Source organism: Ornithorhynchus anatinus, chromosome 10, assembly GCF_004115215.2.
Source record: "Ornithorhynchus anatinus isolate Pmale09 chromosome 10, mOrnAna1.pri.v4, whole genome shotgun sequence".
NCBI lineage: Eukaryota > Metazoa > Chordata > Mammalia > Monotremata > Ornithorhynchidae > Ornithorhynchus > Ornithorhynchus anatinus.
Genome location: NC_041737.1, coordinates 46,676,999 through 46,704,796, shown reverse-complemented (window position 1 = coordinate 46,704,796; position 27,798 = coordinate 46,676,999). Strand labels below are relative to the sequence as shown.

General features: G+C 51.0%; 1 protein-coding gene across 3 annotated transcripts in view; it reads left to right on the top strand.

Moving 5' to 3' along the window:
• The window catches only part of TNPO3 (transportin 3), a 60,018-nt gene extending 33,762 nt beyond the window's left edge, over window positions 1-26,256 (top strand). For 2 of the 3 annotated variants that reach the window (XM_029073339.2, XM_029073341.2), the window contains 18 exons: window positions 1,435-1,610; window positions 3,192-3,330; window positions 4,248-4,394; window positions 5,199-5,306; window positions 6,576-6,667; window positions 8,440-8,579; window positions 9,796-9,987; window positions 10,943-11,034; window positions 12,294-12,370; window positions 13,825-13,885; window positions 15,128-15,274; window positions 16,275-16,391; window positions 17,164-17,258; window positions 18,644-18,800; window positions 19,235-19,402; window positions 21,616-21,728; window positions 24,886-24,976; window positions 25,867-26,256. In XM_029073339.2, the coding sequence (XP_028929172.1) occupies window positions 1,435-1,610; window positions 3,192-3,330; window positions 4,248-4,394; window positions 5,199-5,306; window positions 6,576-6,667; window positions 8,440-8,579; window positions 9,796-9,987; window positions 10,943-11,034; window positions 12,294-12,370; window positions 13,825-13,885; window positions 15,128-15,274; window positions 16,275-16,391; window positions 17,164-17,258; window positions 18,644-18,800; window positions 19,235-19,402; window positions 21,616-21,728; window positions 24,886-24,946 (2,082 nt within the window). In that variant the 3' untranslated portion in view covers window positions 24,947-24,976; window positions 25,867-26,256. The remainder of the gene's footprint in view (window positions 1-1,434; window positions 1,611-3,191; window positions 3,331-4,247; window positions 4,395-5,198; window positions 5,307-6,575; window positions 6,668-8,439; window positions 8,580-9,795; window positions 9,988-10,942; window positions 11,035-12,293; window positions 12,371-13,824; window positions 13,886-15,127; window positions 15,275-16,274; window positions 16,392-17,163; window positions 17,259-18,643; window positions 18,801-19,234; window positions 19,403-21,615; window positions 21,729-24,885; window positions 24,977-25,866) is intronic. The other variant, XM_029073340.2, reaches the window with a different exon arrangement.
• The last annotated feature ends 1,542 nt before the right edge of the window (window positions 26,257-27,798 follow it).

Genomic DNA, 27,798 nt, shown 5'->3' with positions numbered 1-27,798 from the left:
AGCATGAAAGCCAGCAGGACTTTCTCAAGCAGGGAACCAGCAGGACTTTCTCAAGCAGGGTCCTGTTGATTCAAGGAGAAGAGAGGTGGGTGAGAAGATAGATCTTTTGTTTTGAGTTGGAGGTGCTAGAGAATCCTGTCAGGTTGCAGAGTTAGCTCGATCAATCAATCAAAGGTACTCTGTGTTCAGAGTACCGGTACTAAGCCCTTGGGAGAGTGCAGTATAACAGAATTGGTAGATATGTTCCATGCCCATAAACAACTTACAGTCTATAGAGGGAGACGGACATTATACAAATATGTTCAGTAGTGCTGAGGGTGGGCTGAAGGAAAGGTGCAAATCCAAGTGCTAGGGCAACGCAGAAGGGAGTGGAAGAAGAGGAAATGAGCGTTCAAGCATTCACATTGCTCTGGATTTAACTGCAGTCAGTAGGGTACTTTACTACTAGTTCTGTCCATTACCCATTCTGGGCATATTTGTCTCTATGGAGTACCCACTCTTTTTGAGGCTTTTTCCTCTTAATAGCCTCTGTTGCTGTGTAGAACTAGAAGTATTTTTGCTGTTTTTTTTTTTTTTAATTAGTTAAGCCAGAGGACTGGAGTGGCAGTGAACCGTCCATGTTCGGTGGTCTATTTCAGTGGAGAGGAAAGCCAGTATGGCACCGGATACCTTGGGGATTGTGGGAAATGGGACCGTTTTGGCACGTTGAGGGATGGAACATAGGAAAACAGTCTACTTCGGCCATTCTGTTTTCCTAAAAGCAGAGCCATCACAATGTGCCACATTTCCCATTTAGCAAGCAAAACCCAGAGAATTTCTGGACAAATCTTTGTTTTTCATTGTTCAAATTTAAAGTCTTCAAGGCTTTTATTGAATTTGTGTGCCTGTTAGGTAATTGCACAAGTAGGCAATTTGCAGGGGAATGCTGGGTGACTAATATAAATGAGCAATGTTGTCTTAATTTAGAATTGTCATTTGGGTCTCTGGGTCTTTTTGCTGAACATGTGTATCTCCCCTCCACCCCCCCAACCTCCTTGGTCATCTTAGGTCTCCTGATGCTGTTTAAGGTCCAGTTCCGAAATGAACGTTTACCACCTGAGACCTCGGATTTCATTTGGTCTATTTTTCACCTCTGCGTGTTGCTGAGTAAACCAGTCCTGAGGTGTTTACTCAGACACAGGATAGGGTTTTGTAGCCCAAGCAGTTCACTCGACAGATCCGAGTTGGGGGAAAATTTGACAAAGCCCCAAGCCTAGAGATCCTGAAAGATTTTGACACTGTCCATGTATTTAGTGAGCCTCTGAGCTCTACCCAGGTCTTCAAGCACCAAGATCTGTTTTATTGGTGCATATTGAGCAAGAGAAGCTGCGACAGTTTTGACCAGCATCGAATGACCAGATCTCCCCTTCCCTCTTATCCCATGTTGCCCTCCAGCAACAAGACAAGACGTCGTCCAACCTGCACGAGGCGGCTTCGGACTGTGTCTGCTCGGCGCTTTATGCAATTGAGAATGTGGAGACCAACCTGCCCTTGGCCTTGCAGCTCTTTCAGGGTGTCTTGACTTTGGAAGCCGCTTACCACATGGCAGTGGCTCGGGAAGACCTAGACAAGTAAGTGGATAAAGTGGCTGTTGGGAGGTCAGAGTCCAGAGTTGTTCTGTGTCTGGTCAAGGTCATACTGAGGATCGTACACCTTGGTGACAGCTTGAATCTTCTTAATGTAAATCCTTGTTGCCAAAGATGGAGGCAGAGGATCTCTGGGTTATCCACCTCCCACTGTTGCGGCAGTCAGCCAGTCGTCCGTACTTATTGAGCTCTTATGGTGTGCAGAGCACTTGGGAGAATACAGTAATCACAGTATAACGGACAAATTCTCTGCCCACAATGATCTTACAGTCTAGAGGGAGAGACAGACATTAATATAAATCAGTAAATTACAGATATGTGCACAGATGTTGTGGGTCTGGGAGGGGGAATGAATTAAGGGAGCAAATCGGGGCTACGCAGAAGGGAGTTGAAGAAAAAGAAAAGAGGGTTTATTCAGGGAAGAACTCTTGGAGATGTCACTTCAGTAAAGCTTTGAAGTAGGGGAGATTAATTGTCTGTCGGATATGAGAGGGGAGGGTGTTCAGGCCAGAGCAGTTAGTTGAAGGTTGGGTTGTAGGTGGCCTTTGGGGTGGCTGGGAGACCCATCCATTGTTTGATAGGCCAAATGAGATCTCCCTTCTTTTTTGATAGGACAAACCAGATCTCCCTTCTTCAAGATGGGCATAGGCCTGGGGTGAAGTGTCACCGAGGATTTGTGGTCGTGATTAAAACTGAGTAGGGAGTCCAGTGAATTGCTAGTCTGTGGGCAGCTAGAGAAGGGGAGAATGCACCCTGAGATGAAAGGCATGTTTCAGGGTAGGTTTGTCAGTTACATTGGAATAGTAATGATAGTAGTGATAGTAATTCTTTGGGGTAATAATCAAGATTTTGGATCAAACTTTTTCTTAGCCCATTTTTCTGCCCCAAAAGTGCATCAAACTGGCCTTCTGGGGCCAGTTGTCACAGAGAACGGACTGCAGCCTTGCAAACATGCCGTGGGTGATTAGGAAGCTGCTGATGGGGCTATAGACTCCATGCTCCTTAATAATAATAATAATAATAATAATAATAATAATGTTGGTATTTGTTAAGCGCTTACTATGTGCCGAGCACTGTTCTAAGCGCTGGGGTAGACACAGGGGAAGCAGGTTGTCCAACGTGGGGCTCACAGTCTTAATCCCCATTTTACAGATGAGGGAACTGAGGCACAGAGAAGTTAAGTGACTTGCCCACAGTTACACAGCTGACAGGTGGCAGAGCTGGGATTCGAACTCATGAGCCCTGACTCCAAAGCCGGTGCTCTTTCCACTGCGCCAGGATGTCTACCAACTCCGTTATATTGTTCTCTCCCAAGTGCATAGCGCAGTGCTTGGCATACAGTAAACACTCAATAAATGCCATTAATTGATTGATTGTTTCAGTTGGTTACGTGGTTTGAGCCCTGGCCTGTCTTCTGTGGAACTGGTCTGGGTGTGAGGAGGGAGTTTTGTCTTTGATTGTGTTGGCTCGGGACAGAGAAGCGGTGCTGGCAGGTTGAATGTCACTAAGAGATTTCTAAATCTATGCATTTGAGCCTTGTGATTAAATTTCCCTTTTCTCCCTCAGGGTCCTGAATTACTGCCGGGTTTTCACTGAACTGTGCGAAACATTTCTTGAAAGAATTGTTTGCACACCAGGCCAGGGGCTCGGAGACCTGCGGACCCTGGAGCTGCTCCTTATCTGTGCGGGCCATCCCCAGTATGAGGTAGGACTGGAGGGAAGGTCGCGAAGGTATCCTTGGAGCTCCCTTGCCTGCATTCCAACATTTCCTTCCCGCAGCTTTGCTTTAGTCTTGTACATTTTTCATTGAAGGCATACGTGCTGCTATCGAGGGCACGGTAACTGTGACAGAACTTAAGTGTCTGCCATAGGGGTGACCAAGGGCTATAGCAAAGGAGCTGGGTTATCTCTTCCCCTCCTCCCCCCATTCTGAACCTGCTCTGCTGTCCTTGTGTCAGTACAGAGTTTCTTTGTTGTCTCTTATCCTATAAAGATGTCGCTGTGTGGGGGGGGTCCTGTCTTTCCGTCTGTCTGTCTCCCTCCTTGGGAGATAGCGCATCGTCGAGTTCGAGAAGCAGAGGATTTGTGATTCCATTGGTTATCTAACCCTGACACTGCCATGTTTCGGGCCCTAAACAAGCAACTTCTCAGTTCTAGGGCTGTTTCTTCATTTCATTGCTCCCCTTTCACCAGCACCCCCACCAAAAAAAAAGAAATGAGTCATTGTTATTCTCTGAGCCCTGAGCCCATCAGAGGGAGAGGAACAGACTTCTGCGAGGCACCTGTTTGATTATTATTATTTTTTTTTTTTTTCTGCACAAGGAACTGACCCTTGGACACTGCTGCTTCCAAGGGGCCAGCTCTCCTTTTCCCTTCCTCTTCCCCATGGGAGGGTCTCCGTGATCCCTGCAAAATGTGAGATGGAATTTCTTGCACCAAACCCTTGCTTTCAGTTCAGCTTCAGATGGAAATTGGGCCAATGGGTTGGCTTATATTTAGTGCCCATACCTTGGTGGCAACCGTTCTCTGGACCCCTATTGGGTCATCCATCACCCTCCCGTAGTATATGCTTCTTGTAAAATTTGTAGGGTCCAATTAACCATCCATTTCTTCACTCAACAGGTGGTGGAAATTTCCTTTAATTTCTGGTACCGCCTGGGGGAGCATCTGTATAAAACAGACGACGCAGTTATCCATAGCATCTTCAAAGCCTATATCCAAAGGCTGCTCCATGCCCTGGCCAGACACTGCCAACTGGATCCCGATCACGTAAGGTTCCACCTACACTAGCTTCCCTTTCTTTCCTTGTCCAATCAGTTGTAATTATTGAACTCCTGTGTGCCAAGCACTATCCTAAGCCCTTGGGAAAATACAATACAACAGCATTCCCCAAGAGGTCGAGATTCTTGGGTGGAGACAGAGGATTGGAAACCTAATGGAACCTTGGAGAGTTGTTCCGCCATCCAGCCGTTAAACTCTCTGCTTTGGGTCCCTCGTTTCTTCAGATGCTTCCACAGTTTTGGGGATTGGTTTGGGTTGGTCTGTCAGTCCTCCCACTCTGAATTAGGGATCCCAGTTCTGATTTTCTTCCCTAGAGCTGAATGTTTATTGAAACTGTCCTTGCCCTCCACGTCAGTGAAAGGCCCAAACATGTTTTGTAATTGAAGGCATAAATCTGTCATGATGACCCTATTTCCCCTATCATCCCCCCTTCCACCCCCCTACCTCCCAACTCCTGATTCTTTGAATTTTACAGGGAGACAGACCTACCGTCCTAGGGAAGTTCATGTTCTAAAAATCAGGCACGTTGACTTCCCTGTTAGTGGATACTCAAGAAAGGTGATTATTACTGAAAGACCTTGAGTAAACGACAGGGATTTAAGAAGGAAATTTTTAGGAAACAGCTAGTCTGACAAAAAGGTCCTTAGCATTAGGGCTTTTCTGGTTTTCTCCTGGATGGAACTGGGCTCCCAGTGGCACCTATGTGCTCAGCCCCCCACCAAGTTTCGATTCTGCGGGTTCAGGGAACCGGCCGGTCAGGTTTAACAGCTTCTTATTGCTTTGAAATTTCAGGAGGGCGTCCCTGAGGAGACTGACGACTTTGGGGAGTTCCGGATGAGGGTGTCTGACCTGGTGAAGGACTTGATTTTCTTGGTTGGTTCTATGGAGTGTTTTGCTCAGGTGAGCCCCTTCTCGCCAGCCAGTTATGTGTGTTTGTGTGTCTCCCTCATCCCCAGAAGGTTGCCCCAACCAAAGGGACCCTGCCTGGTTTGATACAACTTTAATACTCCAACCCCTAAGGGCTGGATGAGAGCACCGAATCCTTACTGATCTGGGTCAGTCCAAGGGTCCTAAGCTTGGGTGGGCTGGATCAGGCCAGGCTTGAAGTTGGGTGGGACTGAAACTTTTATCCCTGATGAGGACCAGATTGGACCAGGACCTGGAATTTGGATCCATTCGGGGCTCTAGTTTTGCAGCCCCTCTACCACCATCAGCCACGCCTCTGTTGGGGCAGTGTTTTTGAGCTGAAACTCAAGCTACCTGTGGTTCTACAAGGTGCAGGGCTTTTTCAGGAGAGCTGGCATCTGGCCAGGATAAATGGGGCAACCATTGCCGCTTAGGCAGTTGCATCTGGCCCTCTTGCAACTTCCCTCGGGCACGGTTGGCATTCACTTCCCCTTCCGCCCTGCTGGCCCTTCTTGCCATACAGGGGTGAGCAGTTGTTGTGTTTTGACCCAGGCCCTGCTGTTCCTGTTCCGGAGCCCTCTTTGGTCTTTGCATACCTGCCCGTCACGAGGTTGTATTTTCGACTATGAAATGGTGGTGCCTGGCATTCCCTGGCTCTCCCCTCTTCCATACCCACACCCAGGCCACCGTAGTGAGGGAATCGCAAAGAATGCTCTGTAGAGCTCTGGGTCAGGTGGCGCCTAGGCAACTTGGGGGGCCCAGCCAGCTGCTCTGACTCTGACTAGTTGTTCTCGTGCCTAAAGGCAGGGACTATTTCAGTCCCCTCTCATTGGAGCTCAGCTGCGTCTTGGTTATAACGAAGCTTCCTTCTGTGCCCTTTGGGATGTCCTTGGCTCCCAACTGAATGACTGAGAGGCAGCTCCTGTTTTTTTTCCTTTGTTCTTGCTTTACATAACATCCCAATCTAGTGTCTGGTTTTAGGATTAGTCGAGCTGGGGATTACCTGGTGGGTTCTCATGGCCCCGTAAAACTGTTCCACCTCCAAAGAGGTGGGTGAAAATAAATGAGGGAACATCTATTACCTCATCAGAAGAATGTTCTCATGGTATTTTAGAGAAATAGTTCTGGCCTCTTGATTAGAATGGAATAAGAGCTGAAAATAGCATTCCCCTACCAGCTCTGTCAGCAGGCTTGGGAACAAAACTAAATCGGTTGAGTCTCCTTGAACTTGTACAATTGATCAGTCTCCTTTGTCTTTCCTAGTTGTACTCCACTCTGAAAGAAGGCAACCCTCCCTGGGAAGTGACAGAAGCGGTTCTCTTTATCATGGCCTCCATAGCCAAGAGCGTTGACCCGTGAGTACCAACTCCCTTGTGCGGGGACACCAGTGTCAAGAGAGGGGCTTGGGGCTAATCTGCTTTCCCATTAGTGTCTCTGGGAAGCCTGGAGAATCTCTCTGGTGGTTAGCATCCTAAGTGTGTGCAGTGATGCCTTTGTCCTCCATCATCTACTTTCCTTTTCCTCTGCTCTGCCTTGGATAGCCACACGAGCAGCTACATCATCAGTATTCCTACCTCCTACAGAGTCTAGTGCCGAGGGAGCCGTGCCCACCCATCCGGGGCAAATAGACATTTATGCTAAGCAAATATAGCACCAGATTCTGATTTTATTTCACTGCATGTAGCTTTCTGGAGGGAGAGAAGGAGAGTAAAAGATTCCAGTGTCCGAGGGGGGTACTCTGCTGTGTTTTGTGGTCTGGTGGCTCGTTTACCCAGAGAGTCTGTGGGGAAGTTGGATGTGATGTGGGATTAGATATGGGCAGAGTCATCCCGAGGGCACAGTCAATTATGAGCCCTTCGAGCCAACCACCCAAACCCTTGTTGACACTCCCCACCCCTAACCTCAGTCCCCAAACCTCCCAGGAGATTTGAATGCTGCATCCTTCCCCTTCCCAGTCATTCTGAATTTGCAGTTGTTGCTAGGACTCCCTCTCTCCTCCTCCTGGCGGCCTTGAATTTGAGGTAATTGGAGATACCCAGGCCTCTTGGTCTCAACTGATTGCCAGGACTTGGCCCATGGAACCTGCGGCTTTATATTTAGAGTGTCATCGCCTACATCTGGGGCATCTCTTCAAAGCAGTCTTTCCCAATCGAATTTTAGCATCTCTGCTTTCCACACAGCACATCTCCAGAGTAAAATACCTCATACCCAGCTTCTGCTACCAGTCTAGTGCTGGTTTCAAGGGGAGCGGATGGACTTTCCTTCCAAGAGTGTCCCAAGCCACAGTGTAATTCCAACTTGTATCTTCCTAGGAGTGGCCCCAGTTGGATAAATTCCAAGGATTGCATTTCCATTGAAGTCAGCAGGGGGCTCTCTTGGTCTAATCCAGGATGGAAAAGGGGCCATTGAAAACAATAACTCTCCACTTCCCGGAACCAGAGAACTGCTGCAGAGTCAGCATTCGTGGAAGAGCGGGAATAGGACAACTGGGCGTCATCTAGTTAGATTAATCGTCATGGGAAGCCTCATGTAGAACATCCTCCCCTGGGGGGCCTCAGGAAATAAGGCCGTTCCACCTACAGTTCTGACCTGAACCTAACACGAGGAGGGATAGCCCTTTTCAGGGACGTGCTCCTATAAAAGAGCTACTTGGGGACATCCAGCTCCCCTGTATTGTGGGGGTCATGCTCTTCAAATGCTCCACTTGACAACTCATGCCATAATCCTTGCCCATTAGAATAACGCCACCACGCATCACGGCTGGCGTCGTCGGACACAGAAATTCCCTCATTTCCCAACAGTGTTCCAGCCGGTCACGTGGTGAAAACCCGCACTGTGGCAGCGCCGAACCTTCACTTGTGAAAAGGTCCCCCCCCCCCCCCAGTAAAATCCAGCCTCTCAGATGGCATTCAGCAGCACTTCTGTGTGAGGGAGTGATGTGGTTTTCGGGAATCTTTCATTCGGAACCTTCTTCTTTGGAGGGTGATGGGAAAAGCTGTGAGTGATGGGTGTTTCCAAGGGTTGAGTGATGTGTGAGCCAAGGAGTTCCTTAAAAATGACTTGGGTGCTGGCAGCCCAGAGCTTGAGCAAGACACAGAGTCATGGGCACTTCCCTTTGTTTCCCCAGGGAGAACAACCCAACTCTGGTGGAGGTCTTGGAAGGAGTTGTCCGTCTCCCAGAGACCGTGCACACAGCCGTCCGATACACCAGCATTGAGCTGGTGGGAGAGATGAGCGAAGTGGTTGATCGAAACCCCCAATTCCTCGGTGAGTACAAGTACGAGAGAAGCAGCAAGGCATAGCATGGCTCTGGTCTGGGAGTCCGAAAGTCAAATCCTGGCTCTGCCACTTGTCTACTGTGTGACCTTGGGCAAGTCATTTTACTTCTCTGGGCCTCCATTCCCTCATCTGTAAAATAGGGTTTGAGACTGTGGGCCCCATGTGGGACAGGGACTGCATCCAACCCAGTTTGCTTTTATCCACTCTAGCACTTAAAACAGTGCTTGGCACATAGTAAGTGCTTAATAAATACCACAGTTGTTATTATAATTAGACAGTTTTGGGGTTCATTTATTTTAATGTCTGTTTCTTCTTCTAGACTGTGAGTTCTTTGTGGGCAGGGAGCATGTCTACCAACTCTGTTGCAGTGTACTCGCCCAAGTGCTTAGTTCAGCGCCTTGAACACAATAAGCACTCAGTAAATACCATTGGTTGATGGGGGGGAGGTCCCACAAGTGGCACGGTGACCTCTTCCTCCCTTCCACGCAGCCCCCTGGCATGAAGATCTGACCCAGGGGGTACCAGTAGTGATGGAGGCCAGCCCAGTCGTAACTGGGCTTGGCTTCGTGCCCGCCCAGTCTGACTCTCCCAAGCCATAATTCGCAGGCCCCATTCAGCTTGTGGGGAACAAAGGGAGAGGTTTTTTTTTCCCAAGTGTTGAAGTAATCCTCTGGCTGAGGGTGTAGGTATAGTTGTGACCCAAAGAAATATCAAGTGGCCAAAAACCAGTGACTTTTCACTCCTTGTGAAAAAGGAGGCAAGAGAGATTTGTCAGATCTCATATGGGAGAGGCAGTGGGGAAGTAACTATCTTGAACTAGTCAGGACTGCAGGGATTCTTTCTTCCCCCTGACTCAGCTTGCAGTTGTCCCTTGCCCATCTACAGGAGGTCATAATTTGATCCCAGCCCCAAAGAGCTAAAAAGATCAACTTTGTCTCCAAGAGCCCTCTGCCACTATAAAGTGAGAAATGGCCAAGACCAGAATTTGAAGCTCCCAGATTAACTCCAACTCCAGCCTGCTGAAATGTGCTCTGTCATACCCACCTTCCCGGTGGAGCCAAAACTGGCCATTTCTATACTCCCACTTTCCCCAGTCTCATATTTGCATTGTAAGCGAGCAAACCATAAGAAGTTGGAACAAGCAAGTCAGATCGCCCTTTACCAACTTGAAATCTGTGGTTTCTCATATGTCTTCTGCTCTTAGACCCTGTGCTGGGCTATCTGATGAAAGGCCTGTGCGAGAAGCCCCTGGCCTCCGCCGCTGCCAAAGCCATCCACAACATCTGCTCGGTCTGCCGGGACCACATGGCTCAGCACTTTAATGGACTGCTGGAGATTGCTCGTTCCCTTGATTCCTTCATGCTCTCCCCAGAGGCTGCAGTGGGGCTGCTGAAAGGTACGAATCTACTAATATGGTTAGTGGGTTACTGAGCTGCCGACACGTAGCTACCACCTCCGGGCACGTCTCCTTTGCCGTGGGGATTTTGTGCCGGTGTTGGCGTTGGCACTGGGGTGGGTGGCCCTCTAGTTCCAGGGGTTTTTTTTTTTGCAATCAAAGAGACTGTGACTCTTTCTGACCAGCAATCCAAAGTCGGGGGGCGGGGGGAAGGGTGTGTGTGTGTGTCTTTTTTCGGGGCTGGGGGGGGAATGGATGCCAGCAGAGGGTCCGTGCAACACTTCTGGGCTTGCATTCCGGTGTATTCGTGTGAATTAGTCCAGGCTTCTGCAGCTTTTCCAGTGAGGTGGAAGGCCCATTTGTTTCATTCTGAAAGGGATTATGGAAGCTGAAGAAATCTGTCAGTTCCCAGCTTTGGTTTGTTCTCCTTAATGCTCCACCACTGAGCATAGGGGACAGTGCAGTGATGCAGTTAGCAGGCCGGGCAGGGATCCAGAACTCTATCCAGAGTTTTATTCTCTGCCCCACCTGTGATTTTAGTCCAACTCCGGGCCCCCCCCCCCCTTCCCTCTCCCCCAAGCTGTGGGGGTGAACACCATGGCTTCACCCCCACAGCTGGAAACCCGTGGGGGCAGCGGCCCCCATCGCCCCCATGGAGTTGGCATCTCTGACTGTCAATACCAAGTCTGGGGTAACATGAAAAGAAAAATAAGAAAAGAAGGGATGGTCAAAACTCGGGATCATGACCGTTTGGGGAAAGGACACAAACAGTCCCACCAGGTAAGCCTCACCTTCCTCCACCTCCTCTTCCACCTCCTCATCCTCCTCCCGCCCCGTCAGTTGTTGCTAAGTAGGGTGGTCTATGGAATTCTGGGTATTGAGTGCCCCCCCCCCCCCCCCCCGCCCTGACTCTGCCTCCTCTCCATCCACGTGCTTCTTCCCCTTTGCTTTCCAGGGACGGCACTGGTCCTTGCCAGGTTACCCTTGGAGAAAATTGCCGAATGCCTCAGTGAACTGTGTGCTGTTCAGGTCATGGCATTGAAAAAGGTGAGCCCAGGCCAGAAGACTGGCATCTTTACCCCTGCCCCCACCCCCGGCCAGCCTCTTTGTTGCTGAATGGATGGGGCATGGGACACGGGGATTGGGGTTCCTGTCTTCCCTGGCTTCTACTCCGCTCTTTTCCACTATGACAATAAGCGACCCACTGCCCAGAGCCTCCGGTCCAGCACTTCAATTTCAATCAATAATAATAGGTCAATGATAATTTTTGAACGCTTGCTTTATGTGCAGCACACTCTTCTTAACACTTGGAAGAGTACAGTACAAGAGAATTAATAGTCATATTCCCTGACCATAGTGCGGCTGCAGTCTAGAGGGAGAGACAGGCATTAATATGAGTAAATAAGTAATTTATAATGAATAATTTAAAGATATGGACTTAAGTGCTGTGGGGTTAGGGGTGGGGGGAGTATCACATGTCCAAAGGTCACAGATCCAAGCGCATAGATGACCCAGAAGGGATTGTAAGCCAGGGAAAAAAAGAGTGCTTAATCAGGAAAGCCTTCATGGAGAAGATGTGACCGTAATTGTAGGTGGAGAGGGTGGTGGTGTGGCAGTGTACCCTCTGGTGGTGTACCCTGTAGAGTGTGAGCCCTTCTAGACTGTGAGCTCCTTGTGGGCAGGATATGTCTGTTTGTTGTTACATTATATTCTCCCAAGTGCATAGTATGGTGCTCAGTAAACACAGTATGTGCTCAATAAATAGGATCAAATGAATGAATATGGCATGTGTGAAGAGGGGAGTTCCAGGGTAGGGGGAGGATGTGGAAAAGGGATCAGCAGTGAAATAGACAAGATCGACGCACAGTGAATAAACAGGCTGGGCTGTAGCAGATCACTTAGGTGAGATAGGATGGGGTGAGCTGATTGACTGACTGCTTTAATGCCTATGGTAAGAAGTTTCTATTTGACGAAGGTGGATGGGCAGTCATTGGAGATCCTTGAGGAGTGGAGAGACATGTACTGAACGTTTTTGTTGATAGATAATCCAAGGAGCTGAGTGATGTATGCATTGGAGTGGAGAGAGACAGGAGGCAGGGAGGTCAGCGAAGGTCAGATTGTCATGAAGGTCCCTTCTCCTGTTTTCCCACCTGGGTTTGAATGTGGGGATAAATTATCCGCCAGGTGCCATGGAAGACACCTACGTTAATGCTTCCTGGAAATGGTGGTTGCTAGTGACTCAGAACGAAGAATTTGCGTGCGTGTGTGATTGCTCTCTCTGAACATTAATTTCCTTCTGTTCTCAGTTACTGTCTCAGGAGCCCAGCAATGGCATATCCTCGGACCCCACTGTGTTCTTAGATCGCCTTGCAGTCATATTTAGGTAAGAAGGAATGAGGCTCAAGAGTTTCTCGGCCGAGAGCAGTCGAGGACGGCCATGGAGCCGGCTTCACCTTGGTGAGGCCCTGGGATCCAGGGTGGACTTCTCTTCCCAGACCCGTCTTGCCTTCGACTCAGGTGACTCCATGCAAGTCACCTTCCCTGTCCAGCCTTCGGCCTTCTCCCCTGGAAGACAGGGAGGATGAGGTCTGAAAAGAGCTTTGAGAGCCCAAGATGAAAGGCACAGTGCAAATGCTAAGACTTCATTGCTGTTATAGCATCGTCCATGTCCCCTTGTAAAAGAGTAATTGAGCCCTTGGTCTCTCCTGGGTGGAAAGGGGTGGAAAGCAATAAAGGATCCTGAGGCGGTTTTTCTCAATCAGGCCCGTCTCCTCCTCATCCAAGAGCAAGAAGGGGCCTGATGAATTAAAAAGGCAACTGAGGGGGAGTGGGTTAAAGGGCATCTTTTCCCTGGGAACGATTTCTCAGGAGAGCCTCCTAAATCCCAAACGGTAAAGGATGAGAGCGGAGAGGGGGCCTGCTGAGTGCACAGTCAAAGGCACTGGACCAGCAGCGTGGAGAATTGTCCTGCAGTCACGAACCTTGGTCTGCAAATGGCAGCCTGCTCTCATCCTGTTCACTTAGGAGGAGGACTAGAATGCTTCCTCCCTCCCTTTCCCCTCCACCCATCTTGGGCCACCCCACCTCACTCTATGCCAACTTCTGAGGGTTTGTTGAAGGCAACCCTCATTTCCAGCCAAGTAAAGAAAAATCCATTTGGGGCAGGAATTTATGGCTTGAAGGTAAAGGGAATGTGTGGAGTTGGGTTTGGGGCAACATGGCTAAAGACAGGAGACTGGAGAATGGGGAAAGGGGCTAGAGAGCGCAGTGGTCAGGAAGGGGGTGTGGAACTGGCCAGAGGTGGGCACGCTCTATCTGCCTGACTGTTACTGGTTGCTAGAAAAAGCCTCTCCAGACCGGAGGCCTGAAGCTCTTGGCTTTTCTGGGACGGGAGTGAAGCTGCATTTGTTTTCTCAGGGAAGACTCAGACGCCCAGTTAATATTTCTGACTCACGGCTGAATGTTGAGGGTAAAAGGGGAGGAAAAAGAAAGAAATGATTGCAAAACCCCACTGTTCCCCGAGCTGCTGGGAAGCCTCCTTGGGGATGAGTCGGTCACCATTGTGGGGACGTGTGTGGGTTTGCAGACACTGGGAGGCAAGATTTGGAGAGGGCAGGAATGACTGATCCAACTTCAAAAGGCCAGGCGCCCTCAGGTCCGGCCCCCAGGAGGCTGGGGGCGAGCAGCCTGACTGAGTGTCTGGCTGCAGAGCTGCTGGGCCACCGGGCCGGGGGCCTGGTAGTCATCCTTCAGCGAGTGGGCAGGGGGCGTGGTGGGGTTGCTTCATCTGAGAAACTGCTCGTCCTTCACTGCTTCGGGGCATTGTTTCTTCCCCAGACACACCAACCCCATCGTAGAAAATGGACAGACTCATCCGTGCCAAAAAGTCATACAGGAAGTAAGTGCCGATGGACGCCCCAGGGCTCATAGGTGCCCGAGGCACCAGGGCCTGCCTCCCTCCTTCCACTTGTTGAGATTTGAGTAGCTCATGGGAGTCCGGTTCCCCGTTCCCCCGGCACCCCCCCCCCCCCCTACTTCCTGAAGAGGAAGTCCCTTGCAACTGAGATTTGGAGACCAGAGGTACCAACCGCTCATAAAGTCACATCCACCTCAGCTCTGACCAGAAAGACTGAGTGGAGTCTGCTTGAAGAGTCAAGAGTGAAGGGAAGGGAATAGGCCTAGATTAGCCCTCTGCTCCAGACACTTTCAGTCGTGTGTTAGAAATGGTATCCCTGCATTCTCGTGGTTTCACTTGAAATACCTTTCCAGCCCCGCAGATCTCATACCTCCCCCTCTTGAATCACTCATGTATCTCCCCCAACCCCAGTTACATTTAGGTCTCTCATCCCCAGCCCCCACGCTCCTACCCACCCTGGAGAACGGTAGCATCTGGGGAGGTGAAAAAAGAAAGTTGTTTCCATTTTACCTAAGACCTTGGGTCAACCGCCGCTTTTTGATGGCTCCTCAGACTTCCCAGCAGCGGCCCGCCATCTGCCCTAAGGCTCTGAGAAGATAGCGTGTCAGGAGAACTGGATTCTGATTCCAGTTGTACCACTGACCAGTGATGTGACCTCTTTCACGCTCCAGTAGTAATTTACATATCCACTGTTTCACGGTTGGGGGAGAGGCACTCTAAGCAGCCTGGGAGAAGGACTTCAGGATTATCTGAAGGGGGACATTATATAAATCCCCAATTTCTGAAATGCTGTAGAATCAACTAACGGCGTTAAAAACTCCTTTCCTTTAAAATCCCCACTGAGTCCAAGACCTTTGCACCATCCAACAGCAACTTTTCCTGTTAAAGAACACTAACTGCTTCTGCAGAGCTAGTTTTCCACCGAAGCCGGGAACCCTTCAGTTCTTAAAACATTGCTACTGCTTTACTGTTACTGGGCATTTCTTCACTGGTGGATGATGATTTCTTCTCCCCAGAGCCCTCAACCACCCATCAGTCAGTAGTGTTCACTGGGAGCCAGCTGTGTGCAGAGCACTGTGCTGCTTATTTGGGAGAGTACAATACAAGTAAAGTTCAATCTGTTCCTGACAGCAAAAGTCAGCAAAAGTCATTCCCTACTTCTTTACAATCAAGGTTGTTCTGTTCCTGCCTCTTTATCTTTCCTCCTGTGTTTTCCCCTTTTTGGCTCAGATCTGGCCTGTTCTGTCAGAGACCCTGAACAAGCACCGGGCAGATAACCGCATCGTGGAGCGCTGCTGCCGGTGCCTGCGCTTTGCTGTTCGCTGCGTGGGCAAAGGCTCCGCCGCCCTGCTTCAGCCACTGGTCACCCAGGTAAGCTCCCTGCCTCGAGACTCTCCAGGGCCCGTCGTGGGCACACGAACACATGGACATTTGGGCAGGGCAGGGAAGTCGGGCTAGGGCGGGGTTATGTCCATCCCACTCAGAGAAGAGCGGCACTGGGGCGATTGGAAATCTTGAGCTGGCTGATTTCTGGGCCATTCATCTCTAAATCATTAGCGGTCTCTATTGGAATTGCTTATCGGTTAAACGCTTCGGATCTGTGACCTTCAGTCTCTAAGCCCGCCTGAGTTCCTCAAACTTGTTCGTTTTCAGTGGTTGTCTTTTTCTTTCTTTTTTTTTTTTAATTAGAAGACCATAAGCGTTACCTTCCAGTTTACTTGATCTCCTCACCCTGCCCCCTAGGATTTCCTTTGAAAGTATGCGCTTACGGAGTCATTTTCACAGTGGGGAAGAAAATCAAAAATAGCAGTTCACATTGCTAGTCATTCTCACTTAAATACATGCGTTTTGGCCTCAACGAGCTCCAGCCCGATTCCTCCTCCCCGGTATGTTCTGAGTCTCACGCCTCAGAGACTCATTTGGCTGCCGGTGGATAATTGCACCATTTCCAAACCCAGCCGACGTTCACGGTAGAGCAGCAGATGGACTGTGATGGGAGGAATTTGCACCAAGACCCTCATTGCTTGTCACTCCCAATTAAAGCTCGTGACCAGCAAATAGCAGGGCATGTCATTTTCCTAACTTCACATAACATGCTTGGTTAACTTGGTCAATTGAGAGGACTGAGAACTCATTTTCTCAGGGTCACAGAATCAGCTTACCCTGCTGTACCCCACCTAGGGAGGGAGTCATGCCGAGCAACCAGAGTATTTCGATTGTTGGTTCCTGGAGAAACTGGAGGCCTGCCCTGGCCCTCCCAAGGCCGGGCGAGCCCCTGGGAAGGAAGGGACCTGTCCGGCACAGTGGCTGCTCCCTGGGGAGCCAGACCGCCACCTCTGAACGACCTCATGGTGCTGCTTCCGCTTGGCAGATGGTGAGCGTATACCAGGTGCATCAGCACTCCTGTTTCCTGTATCTCGGCAGCATCCTGGTGGATGAGTACGGGATGGAAGAGGGATGTCGGCAGGGGCTACTAGACATGCTGCAGGTAAGTCTGTGGGAGGAAGGCCATTTCCTCAGCCTCGACTAGATGATAGTGCGTTTGTGTGCGTGCTTGTGTGTGCGTGTGCGCTCCCGCGCATCCTTCCGTCCAATCTGGGCTCAAAACTCCTTTGCCTTTTGAGTGGTGTTTCCCTCCTGTGGGAGGGTTGACTGCTAAAGGCTTTGCACTATGGTAAAGCTAGTTTTTTTCTGGTTAGTAACGACTTTCTATCAGCTTGCGGATTATGGATAAAGGGGATGGTACTGTGTGTTTTTTTTAACGAGTTTAGCAGGCGCTCTGCATGACCTGCGACCTCTCCAGACTTGTTCTTGTGTATGGACTTGCTGCCTGGCACTCAAAAAGTTTCAAACCCCAGACAGTCCTGCCATGAGCTCCTTGTGCTCTACTATTAAGTCGACTTAGCATTTGGGGAAGCTATTTAAGATCCAGGGAGCCGCTCAGCATGGCAGTAAGCACAGTGGAAAAGGTGGCCCTGGAACCACGTCTTCTTGATTTGGTCTCTGCAGTAACGGGCAGGTGGCTGATAGAAATGGTTAAACTACCACACCCTTTCCTGGGGTCCTCAGCCCAAAGCCCTCTTCCCTCCCCTTTTGAACCAGAAGTCCTGGACATGAGTGTTCAGGTGGCAGAGACCACCCCGAGTGCTGCTGCAGTCTGCGCTTTTTCTCTCAACCCCATTCTTTTCCCCTCCATACACCTCCAGACATTTGGAAGAAGGCCAGTGACCATTAAAATAGCTCCTCTCTCCTTCTTATAGGCACTATGCATCCCCACCTTTCAGCTCCTAGAGCAGCAGAACGGCCTCCAGAATCACCCCGACACTGTGGATGACCTCTTCCGGCTAGCCACCAGGTAACCCGACCCCTTTGCTTGCTGCTGAGCCCAGCCAGTATATATGCACACACACACAAAAACACACACCTCCCACCCCATCATTGCGTTTTGAAGAAGGCAATTGTGCTGGCCCCACTTTTATCAGGAGTCTTTGCCCCTTTCTCCTGCATCTTATGAGAAGCAGTGTGGCTTAGTGGAAAGAGCATGGACTTGGGAGTCAGAGGTAGTGGGTTCTAATCCCAGCTCTGCCACTTTGGGCAGGTCTCTTCTCTGTGCCTCAGTTACTCATCTGTAAAATGGGCATTAAGAATGTGAGCCCCGTACAGTAAGACAACCTGATAATCTTGTATTTACTCCAGTGCTTAGAACAGTGCTTGGCACACAGTAAACACTTAACAAATACCGCTGTTGTTATTATTATCATCACCTCTGTCACAGCAGCAGTAGTGGTTGTATTTGAGGGCTCACTGGGTGCAGTGACTGTACCTATTTCCTGCCCACAAGGAGCTTTCATTCTGATGAGGGCGGATAGACCATAAATGTATTTGCAAAGAGAATAATGAAAATAAGTAATTTAATGGAGAGTTGAGTAAGCACATATAATAAGAGATGGGGTACAAATAGATACCCAAGCACATAAGTGCCAGAGGTGGTTCGTGAGAATTAATTTGGAATGGTCTGGTGGAGGAGGTAGGCTTTGAATCTGGGGAGGGCTGTGGTCTGATGGATTTTAGTCAGGGGGTGTTCCAAGCCCTGGGCACAGCGGGAGCGAGGGGGCTGAGGCAGAAGATATGAGAGTGGGAGGTAGGGTTAGGGAGAAACAGGCAAAGAGAGCAGATAGGTAAGATGAGATAATTGGGAATCTGCAGGGGCCCTTCAACTGGGAGTTGCATTATGGATTTTGGGGGAATCTCCTAAGACTTGGGTTTAGCCCAGAATTGATCTACTTTTGAATCATTCTGGAATTCATTCTGAGCCCTGTTGGTTTTTTTCACCCTAATCGGCAATGTCCTCCGCCCCCCATGACCTCTTGGGGGGAGCCTTCCAGGATAGCAGTGTATTCAGAAAGGGGTCATTATGACAGCAGAAACTCCCTCCTACTTCGACTGTGAGCCCCAGTTGGGGCAGGGACTGTGTGTAACCCAATTCTCGCTTCTTCCCTAGCACTTAGAACAGTGCTTGACACATTGTAAGCATTTAAATAACGTAACAAACAAACTGGTCCCTCATCTGAAATGACTTTTGTTACCCAAGGGAGAGCCGAGATTCAAGGCTCTGGGTTGTCCCTATTGGGTTACGTGGACCACGTTCTTTTAAGTTTTCAGGGGTTTTTTGCATCATTGACCCCATTTGTGTCATGCCAAGGCTCTGTACCTAAACCCTCTCTAATTCTTTCCCCCCAGGTTTATCCAGCGCAGCCCGGTCACCCTGCTGAGGAGTCAGGTGGTCATTCCCATCCTGCAGTGGGCCATCGCCTGCACCACCCTCGACCACCGGGATGCCAATTGCAGCGTCATGAAGTTCTTGCGTGATCTCATCCACTCTGGGGTGGCCAATGATGTAAGTACTTCCTTCTCCAACTCCCAAGCCAGGATTCTGTTGAGGAAGAAGGCCTTTCCCAGAAGAGTGGGAAAGGCCTGTACTTTCCTTTCCCGTTCCTCACTATTGGTTCACTCCTGCTTCCTTCTCACCAGACACGCTTACAGATCTTGGCCTCGAGGCTGAATATCCACAGCCCACCTTCTGATCGGGGTTTGGGCCACCTTGGAAGCTCGGGGTTCCTTCCCTTGAAACTGAGTCGTTAGATACCGTGATGGATTAATTAGTTGACCGTTGCCCCTAACCTAAGAGTGTGGCAGGAAGAAGGGAAGAGTTTGGGCAGCAGGGTCCTTGTATCCCTGGATGCAGAGAAATGGGCAGGGAAAGGAAGGAGTGGAGCTCCATCTTTGAGGAGGTTGGAGATTGCTCACCTGGCCACCTTTGGTTCTCTTTAGCACGAAGAGGACTTTGAGTTGCGGAAAGAGCTGATCGGGCAAGTGATGAACCAGCTCGGACAGCAACTTGTGAGCCAGCTGCTGCACACGTGCTGTTTCTGCCTGCCCCCTTACACCCTGCCGGATGTGGCCGAAGTGCTCTGGGAGATCATGCAAGTCGACAGACCGGTAAGACGACCTAACGGGGGTTGGCCTTGGAAGACTTGTGCCCTCTCTCTTTCTCGCTCACTTCCCAGCGGACACTGGCTCGTGGGGACGGAACCCGGCTAGGACACCATGCTGTTGGGTGATCGATGTAGCCCCAGCGGGGCCTTGTAGATTCAGGAGTTGGGTGGAAGCTTGTTAATTCCCTCGACACATCTGTTTCCTGTGAAACCAAAGGGAGGGTGACCTCCCCACTACTTGCCAGAATGAGTCTTTAACTAGCTTTGGTGAGAACTGCCCAAATGTTTTTATCAAGATAATAGCATTGTTCCCCAGCCACCAGGGATGGGCGTGTCCCGAGGGACAGGGCCTGACCTGAAGCGGGGGACGTAGGGCAATGTCCCCAAAGGCCAGGTTGCATTCCCAGGCTTGCAGCTGCTGCGGACAGACTGGCAAGTGTGGACTGTGGTTTATGTCCAGGGAGTTCGCTGCAGATTTCCATCTCCCTCAGGGCCAGCCAGGGTTTGGGGAAGGGCTAGAGGCGTCACGGTGGTAGTGAAAGGGGTGGACGGAGCTGGGAAGGAACACTGGTGGGGCCAGGACTGGTTTCTGGGAAGTGTGGCCTGGTGGAAAGAGCATGGGCCTGGGAGTCGGAGGACCTGTCCCTCAGCGCTGCCACTTGCCTGCTAGGTGATTTTGGTAAAGTCACTTAACTTCTCTGTGCTTCAGCTACCTCATCTATAAAATGGGGATTAAATCCTACTCCCTCCTACTTCGATTCCGAGCCCCATCTGGGACAGGGATTGCGTCCAACCTGATTATCTTGTAGTACGGTATTTGGCAAGTAATAAGTGCTTAACAAGTACTGCTGCTAGTACTATTATTATTGTTATTGTCACCCTAAGATCAGCATTATCAGAAACCCCAAATTACCTCTCGATAGCTCCATTTTCTGTTTTTTCCCTGAACGAGATTGTCTCTTGGCATGGCAGGGTCCTGGGGTGATTCCCATGAGGGCACTGGTTGTCCCTGGAGTAAGCCACACTGTGCAGGGCAGCTCTTCCCTGGTGCCTTTCCTAGCCCTGGTTCTGCTGGAACATCTTGGGCCCTAAGCTTCTCCCTCATGGAGTGCTCCCCAGGCCTAGCAGCCTTTTCTAGGTGGCCTCATTTACAGAGGGCTGCATGTTTGGCATCGATGCCTAACCCTGGCCTATGGGAGATTGCACGCAGTTTGCTTGTGACTGCACATTCACAGGTGGAGCTCCCACTTTAAGACAGTTGGGGGAAATCCGGAGAGGAGCCAGAAGAGCTCAATGAAATGATGAGAGGCCAGGAAAGGAGGGGGTTAAGGGCGGGAGCAGACTCGGAGCCCTGGGCAGAGGGAGGTAGCCAGCTGCTCCCTATCTCCCCTGAGAACTTGATGGGAGGAAATGGGCGGAATAACAGCAAATGAGAGCTCGAGAGATATCAGGGTAGAGATCAAACCTAGGCAGGAAGGAGGGGGAGTTGAGGAGCGGTCCCTTCAGAAGCATGGGCGTGGGGGGATAATAATAATAATGTTGGTATTTGTTTAGCGCTTACCCTGTGCAGAGCACTGTTCTCAGTGCTGGGGTAGACACAGGGGAATCAGGTTGTCCCATGTGGGGCTCACAGTCTTAATCCCCATTTTACAGATAAGGTACTGAGGCACAGAGAAGTTAAGTGACTTGCCCACAGTCACACAGCTGACAAGTGGCAGAGCTGGGATTCGAACCCATAACCTCTGACTCCAAAGCCCATGCTCTTTCCACTGAGCCACGCTGGATGGTTGGGGGGAATTGGATTTCTTCTTGCACTAGGACTCTAGGATTACGGAGTGCCTCTGAGGGTCGCCTGTCCTTTGACCCTTTATGCCTAGAGCTTCTACTTCTATGCCCTTCTGTTGGGGTGGATTTTCAAGACTGGGAAGTGATATGTTGGTGGGCAAAAACTCATGCAGCTCTCCAGGTGGAGCTCCTGCCTGGTGTCAGGGGTGGCGGTTACAGCCCCTTACCTACTTCAGCGGTTATGTCCAGATGGGGAGGGTCCATCTTAAAGCCTCTCCGGGGATGTGTCCAGTGTGGGGAGGTCTCAACGGAAATCCACCAGCCTTTTCTGATTCTCCCAGAGCCCAGTGGGGGAATATACCTTGTTTAGCATCTTCTTCATTTCTCTCCTCTTTTCTCCCTCTCCTTCCTGCCCACCCACTCCCCCCGCAGACGTTTTGCCGATGGCTAGAGAATTCTCTGAAGGGTTTACCAAAGGAAACAACCGGAGGGGCTGTCACGGTGACGCACAAGCAGCTTACTGACTTCCACAAGCAGGTCACAAGGTGAGTGAGTGCGGGCAAGGGGAGATGGGACAGGTGAGGTGGGCTATAGGTGGCTGTGGCCGCACACCGGCACAAGGCTTACTTGTTCCAAGATGCATCAGGGTAGCATGCCCTTTGCCTACCCCCATGGCGTCACCGATTTTGGCTCCTGGCGTGTGGCTGGGCCCTCGGAGGCCCCCGGACTAGCCACAAGGGCCAACTGAGGATGTGTTCTGTGCCGGGGGACCTGGCCAGAGGGATCTTTTATTTCCTGGTTAGCATTGAAGAGCGCCTCTCCCATTTATGTCTTCTGGGATAGTGGGGGGAAAGGGGTTTCTTCTGGTCCACTCTGGTAGGTGCGAACGGGCCAACCGGCTCATGAGGATTTCTCGTTTCTCACCTGAGAACAGGGAGCAGATGTGAGGAGATTAGAGTGGAAAGCTAATTTAATGCTCTTATCCTGCTCGGGGCTTGATGCAGACTCCCAGACCTTATTCCTCTGTGGGCTGGGGTGAAAGTGGCTGGCTGAGAGGCCAGGTTGGAGTCTGCCAACAGTGACTGCCTAATGAGAGGACACCAAAACGGGGGCAACCTAAGGACAAAAGTTAACCCATATCCCCCACGTCCTCTGTCGTCACCTCCTTTTGCCTTTTTTAAACCAAGCATCAAAGAGGCCGGAGCCTGTCTTGGGAGCGGACTCTGGGCAGTTGTTGGGTGGGTTAGAACACTCTCCTCAGAGCCTGCCTCGGGACCTCTCTCAGAAAGGAACCTCCTTCTGGACTAGCTGGGGCAGTCACCCACCCACACACACTCTTTGGTTGAAGTCTCTCCATCCTCCACCTCTTCCTCCTCTTCCCTGCTGTCCCTCCTCCCCCTCCCCCCACCCACCACCTCACTGGCCCTGGCATATGAGGCAAAGAGCTGGTACAGGAGTCACAAAGTGAGAGATCGCCTCATTGACTCAATCCAGGGGATGCGGGCGACACCCCGAGATTGGGGGTTCACCAAAACAAGCCCCTTGGTAAATGGCTTTCTCCTCTCAGTGGCTACAAGATGCCCCGGCTTGCAGCCTGGACTTCCCTTGATCTTTCTTGGCTAAACGAGTTTGGCGGCTCCCGTACGGGGCTGTGACATCATGGCGAGGGAGCGCGGCAGCACCAGGCAAGTCCCAGTGGGGTTCTAGAGCCAGAAAAGGCTCGGGATTCCGGACCTGCCAGAATTAATTGGCTTTCACCAGCCTACTGGCCGCCTTTGAGCCCTTGGCTCTGTGACTCAGTCCCCCCCACTTGGTTTTAAGGTCCTGCCTCAACGTGCCTTGTGTTTGCCACCCTATCAGGGAGGGTGAACTGGTTCAGTTTCATTTCAGCAAGCCCCAACCTGTCTTTCAAGCGGCGGTGGCAAATTCCCCAGTTTTTTTGGCCATCTGGCCGCGGCAGCCCTTTGGGACCTCTTGTCTCCTAGATCACCCTATCCCTTCCCACCAGGACAGAGAGAGGAGAGCTTCCTGTCTCTCTGGCCAGGCAGGGGGTTAAAGGGCCAGGGATTGGGATGGGAAGTGTTGAGGAATGGAGTTGTTGCGAGGGGATATTTATTTGAAGGGCACAGTTGGGCTAGGGGACAACAAGGGGCCTAGAGACTTGGTGAAGATTAAGAACTATTGGGCGTGAAGGTAAATGTGGCATTCAAGACCAGAAAGGAAGTGGCTACCTGAGCGAGTGAAGGAAGTGAATGGGAGTCGGCTACCTGAAGGATCCCTGATGAGAAAACGGGGGGAACCACTGCCCTAGACTTCTCTTTCCAAGAAGGATTTGGTAACTGTTCTCATCACTCGTTTCCCGCCACTGAGCCGAAAGCTGGCAACTACCCATAACAGTGTCTTTTTAGAGACTGGGATAGGGGTGACTGCAGGCAGCTCATCTTTTCCCACATTTAGCTAGGGAATTCTGAGGAGCAGGAGGAGTTTGGCCATTCAGCAAGCAGGGTGGTGGAATTTAATTTGGTGAAGAAATGGCCAGTTTCCAGCCCCGTTTTCTACTCCCCGATCACCCACAGTTTCTCCCTTTCTGTTCCTACGTCTGAAAGGCCAGGAGGTTTTGAAAAGGGGTAGGAGCAGAATCCGCTGGGGAAGGTCGAGGCCCTGACCTGGAAGAGTAGGAACCCCACGCTCAGGCATAACAGGAAGTCCAGGTCTCTCTCCGGCAGAATCTGAGTCAGAGCAGCGCAGCCTTGGAATCCAAGGTTTTGCCGGCCTGAGTTCTTTGTTCTAACCACTAAACCACACAGCCGCTCCCCCAACCCAGCTGGCGGCATGAATCTGTTCTCGGTCAACCCCGATGCCGACCAAACCCTTATTATTATTGATTTGGAAACGGCCCCGAAATTAAATGCTTTTACGGCCGCTTATTAAATCCAGAAAGAGCATATGGCACGAGGCCCATAAAAACGAAAAAGTTTCCTGGTTGGGTTTCCAGGGGAAGGAGAGGCAGGAGGGAGATGACCCTAAATCCCTGTTCGTGACACTGGTTATAATGGTCAGAGGCTCTAAGGCATCCTGGCCCCTTTGTCCCCACTTTCCGGCTCCACTAATAGTGCTCAGCTGTGCTGGTGCCCTGGGATGATATGGGCAGAGCTGGAGGAAGAGCTCACAAGGGGATTCTCCCTTACCCACGTGTGGCTGATGCTAAAATAGTTCTTTGTCACAATGCCCGGGAGAGAGGGAGAACCTTGGCTTGGCTCCAGCGCCCCAGTGGCACTAGTGAGCCCGGGAGTGGTATGAAAGCAGTAGGGCTGAGTTAGAATCATCTCCTGGCCCAGTGTGCTGCTGACATGCTCCACAGGCATCTCAAGTGTTTGCCTGAGAACTGGATCCCACTTCCTCCTCCTCCTCCTCCCCCCCCCCCCCCCATACACACTCACTCTCTCACCCTCCCTGCCCCCCAAATGCAGCTTGTTCAACGAGAAAATCAGGGATTGGTACCGACTCACCTGCTGGATCTTTTCAGCCAGAGTTGGTGCCCAGGTGAGAGAAGCAGAAGGGAAATCCCGACAGGGAGCTTGGAGACAGAAAACTAAGCCCCACACCCACTGTAGCGTGTCTTCTCCATCCAGGGGCGCTGGCCTAGGCCCTTCAACCCCACTGCCCCCTAGATTTGATTGCCATCTATCTTTTCCTTTCCAGTGCTGAGGAATGTAAACAAGTTTGCTGGGCCTTGCGGGACTTCACCAGACTGTTTCGATAGCTTGCGCTCCTGCACCGTGCCGGTCCCCAGGTGAGTCGAGTGGTGCCACCGGCGGTCCCACTGGTGAGAGAACAGTGCCTGGCCTTGTTGGGGGGCTCTCGCGCGTGGGGTGACCTTTCCAGTAGCCACACAGGTGATAGCCACTCCCCCGGTGCAAGTTGCGGGGGCCGGCTGGAGTCCCCAACATTCACATGGAACCTGCTCAGCTCCCTCCCGGGTGCCTTTGGGCGGGAGATGGAAGGGATATGTCTGTCTGTGCTCTAGATCAGTCGGGATGCCCAATCGTTTGAACTTCCTCTGTGGGAACCCGAAACAAGATACAACATAGTTGATCTGCAATTCCAGTTAAAGGACCCCTTGAGTCCCAGCTGCTGCGTTCCCATATGTGCACGGTCTGGATCTAGCTTTCAGCTGTTTGCATGACTAATGGAAAGGATCTAGAGTCGAGGTGCAGGAGGAGGATGGTGGGCATGGGCCTGGGGGTCTGGACGAGGGCTTGGATATCCAGCCAATGCCTGCCTGTGCTCTAGGGCCTGCTGGTAACTTGAGCCTTCCCAGGGCCGCCCACAGCAGGACCTCTGAGGGGGGTGTATGGTCTCTGTCCACCATGACCAGGCAGCCCCTTTCTCCTCTTTTAAGGCCATGCTTTCCTTAATGGAGAAGCAAAACTTCTTGGGGGAACTTGTGCTCCCGCTCCAAGTTAAAGGCCTTTCCCAGCCAAGGGCAATGTATCAAAGGAAACAGAGTGATGGAGAGGATGCCACAAGCCAGTTACCGGACCAGGGGTGACTCTGGAGGCCCCTGGAACGAGGCCGTTTGCCGTAGTGACCGCCTCCTCCCTGTGCTGGCTGGCAGCTTACGTTGGAAAACGCTTCCCACCAACTGCCAGCGGCTGATGCTTGATTGCCCTCTCTCCCCAGGAATGTCTTTTCGCATTAGAAGACAGGAGAAAACCGAAAACAAGAATGTGTCCCCCGCAACCAGAAACCTTCCATCGTGGTGAAGGGGCTTTCACGCGTGCCCACGGAGCCCCGTGGGAAGAGGCCCAGCTCCCTAGGGCAGTCCTGGGGGCAGAGGGCAAATCACAGCGCTCGGACAAGATGGCTGCAGCCAGCGTGGCACCTTGGGAAGCTGGTTTCCTGTCGGACTCGTTTTAAAAAAGGAAAAAAAAAACTTTAAAAAGAAAAAAAAAGGGAAAAACAAATGAAGCGGAACAAGACCGGAAACGTTTGCCTGGCAGCATTTAGAAGAAAAAAAAAGAATGAAAACCAACCACAAAACACGATAAAAGTAATGAACTTTCTGTGAAATGAAATGAAATAAGCAGATTACTTAAAATGTGGGAATTTGAAAGAATTAACCAATTTGCTGCAGTGGAGGGGGGTGGGAAACATCTTTCAGGTGTTTAGTTTTTTTGTTTTTATTATTATTATTATTTTTGAAATACACCGAACGGAATGAGTTTCTCCTGCCTTCCACCTCTTTCCCCTATGGTGATCGGACAAGGGACAAGGATCAAGGAGCTGGGCTACCCCGGCCCTGGCCCCCTCAGACGCCAGGTCCCTGTCAGCCTCATGGAGACAAGAGCTCAAAATCAGGGGAGTATTATATATATATTATATATATATTTTCTCTTTTTAAACTATTTGTTTTTTAATTTGAAAGCTTTTTTTTTCCTTAAATTTTGGCGAGAGAAGGCAGGGTGGGGGAAAACATCATGTGTTTTATGGGGCTGACACTTTTATTCCAAGGTTTGGGGGGGGGGGGGGGGGGGCGGGCGCCAAACCCGATCTTAATCTTTCAAAGCAATGCGAGCCGGCTCCGCTGTCGGCCTAGAGCGTGAGCGCGCACTGTTCCGTCTGGTGTTGTAGCCATCTCGAGAACAAAACAACAAAATCAACTGAAAAAACAACGATGACAAAAAAAAAAATTAAAAAATCTAAACTCTTATCCTCCTGTTTTGACTTCTGGCTTGCCTGTCTGCCCACGGGGCAGGGACTGCCCCGCCTTGTCCCCGGCCGGCGGTTACCACCAGGGCTGCGGGCCCGGAAATGGCCCGTGACAGTTCCTCTGCCCATCCCAGAAGATCAGTGAGGGGGTGGGGGGAAACCCACATCCCAGCTGACCCAACCCCTGGGTAGAGGCAACCATGTCAGGCCACTAGCACTGAGGCAGGCTGGGCTGCAACGAGGAAGCTCCCCCTGCTCTACACTAGATGGTGTTTCTGTTCCCCCTCTGAGGGGAAACGGGGAAATTGGGGCCCAGGGGGACTCATCGCAAGAGCAGTTAGGCCCGCCCCATCCCTCCTTGTGGGGGATGGGCCTCCAACAGTGAAGTATCTGAACTGGAGACTGCCATTTCAGAGGCCGTGTTGCCCTTTGGAGAAAGCTCTCTGCTTTTCTGACTAGAAAAACTGGCTTGAAGTGGCCTCAGCTCTGGGTGGAAAGACAATTCAGCGATAAACATTCAGGCTCCTTTAGTCAGAGTCACATTTTCTTATCCCCTGGCAGGAAGCTCTGCCCTGAGGAGCGAAGGACCAGAGCCACCGCACTATGTTGCTGTCAGGCTGCTTAACACCTTACCTCTAGGTTCTCCACGCTGTCCTGCTCTCCGGCCCCTGGTGCGTGTGGCGATTGGCAGAGAAGCAGCTGTCATGCGCTGCAACCGTTCTCACTTGAGATTGCACAGGGCTTTCCAGAGACATCCCTCAACATCTTCGGGGCGGGGGGCAGGAAGGGGTAACTATGTTTGCTGTGGAGTTGGGGGGTGGAGGGCAGAGGGGTTGAGGAAAGTCTCCACCCAAGGCCCTTACCAACTCAGCAGGCCCCGGGGTAGAGGAAGACACACAGAGG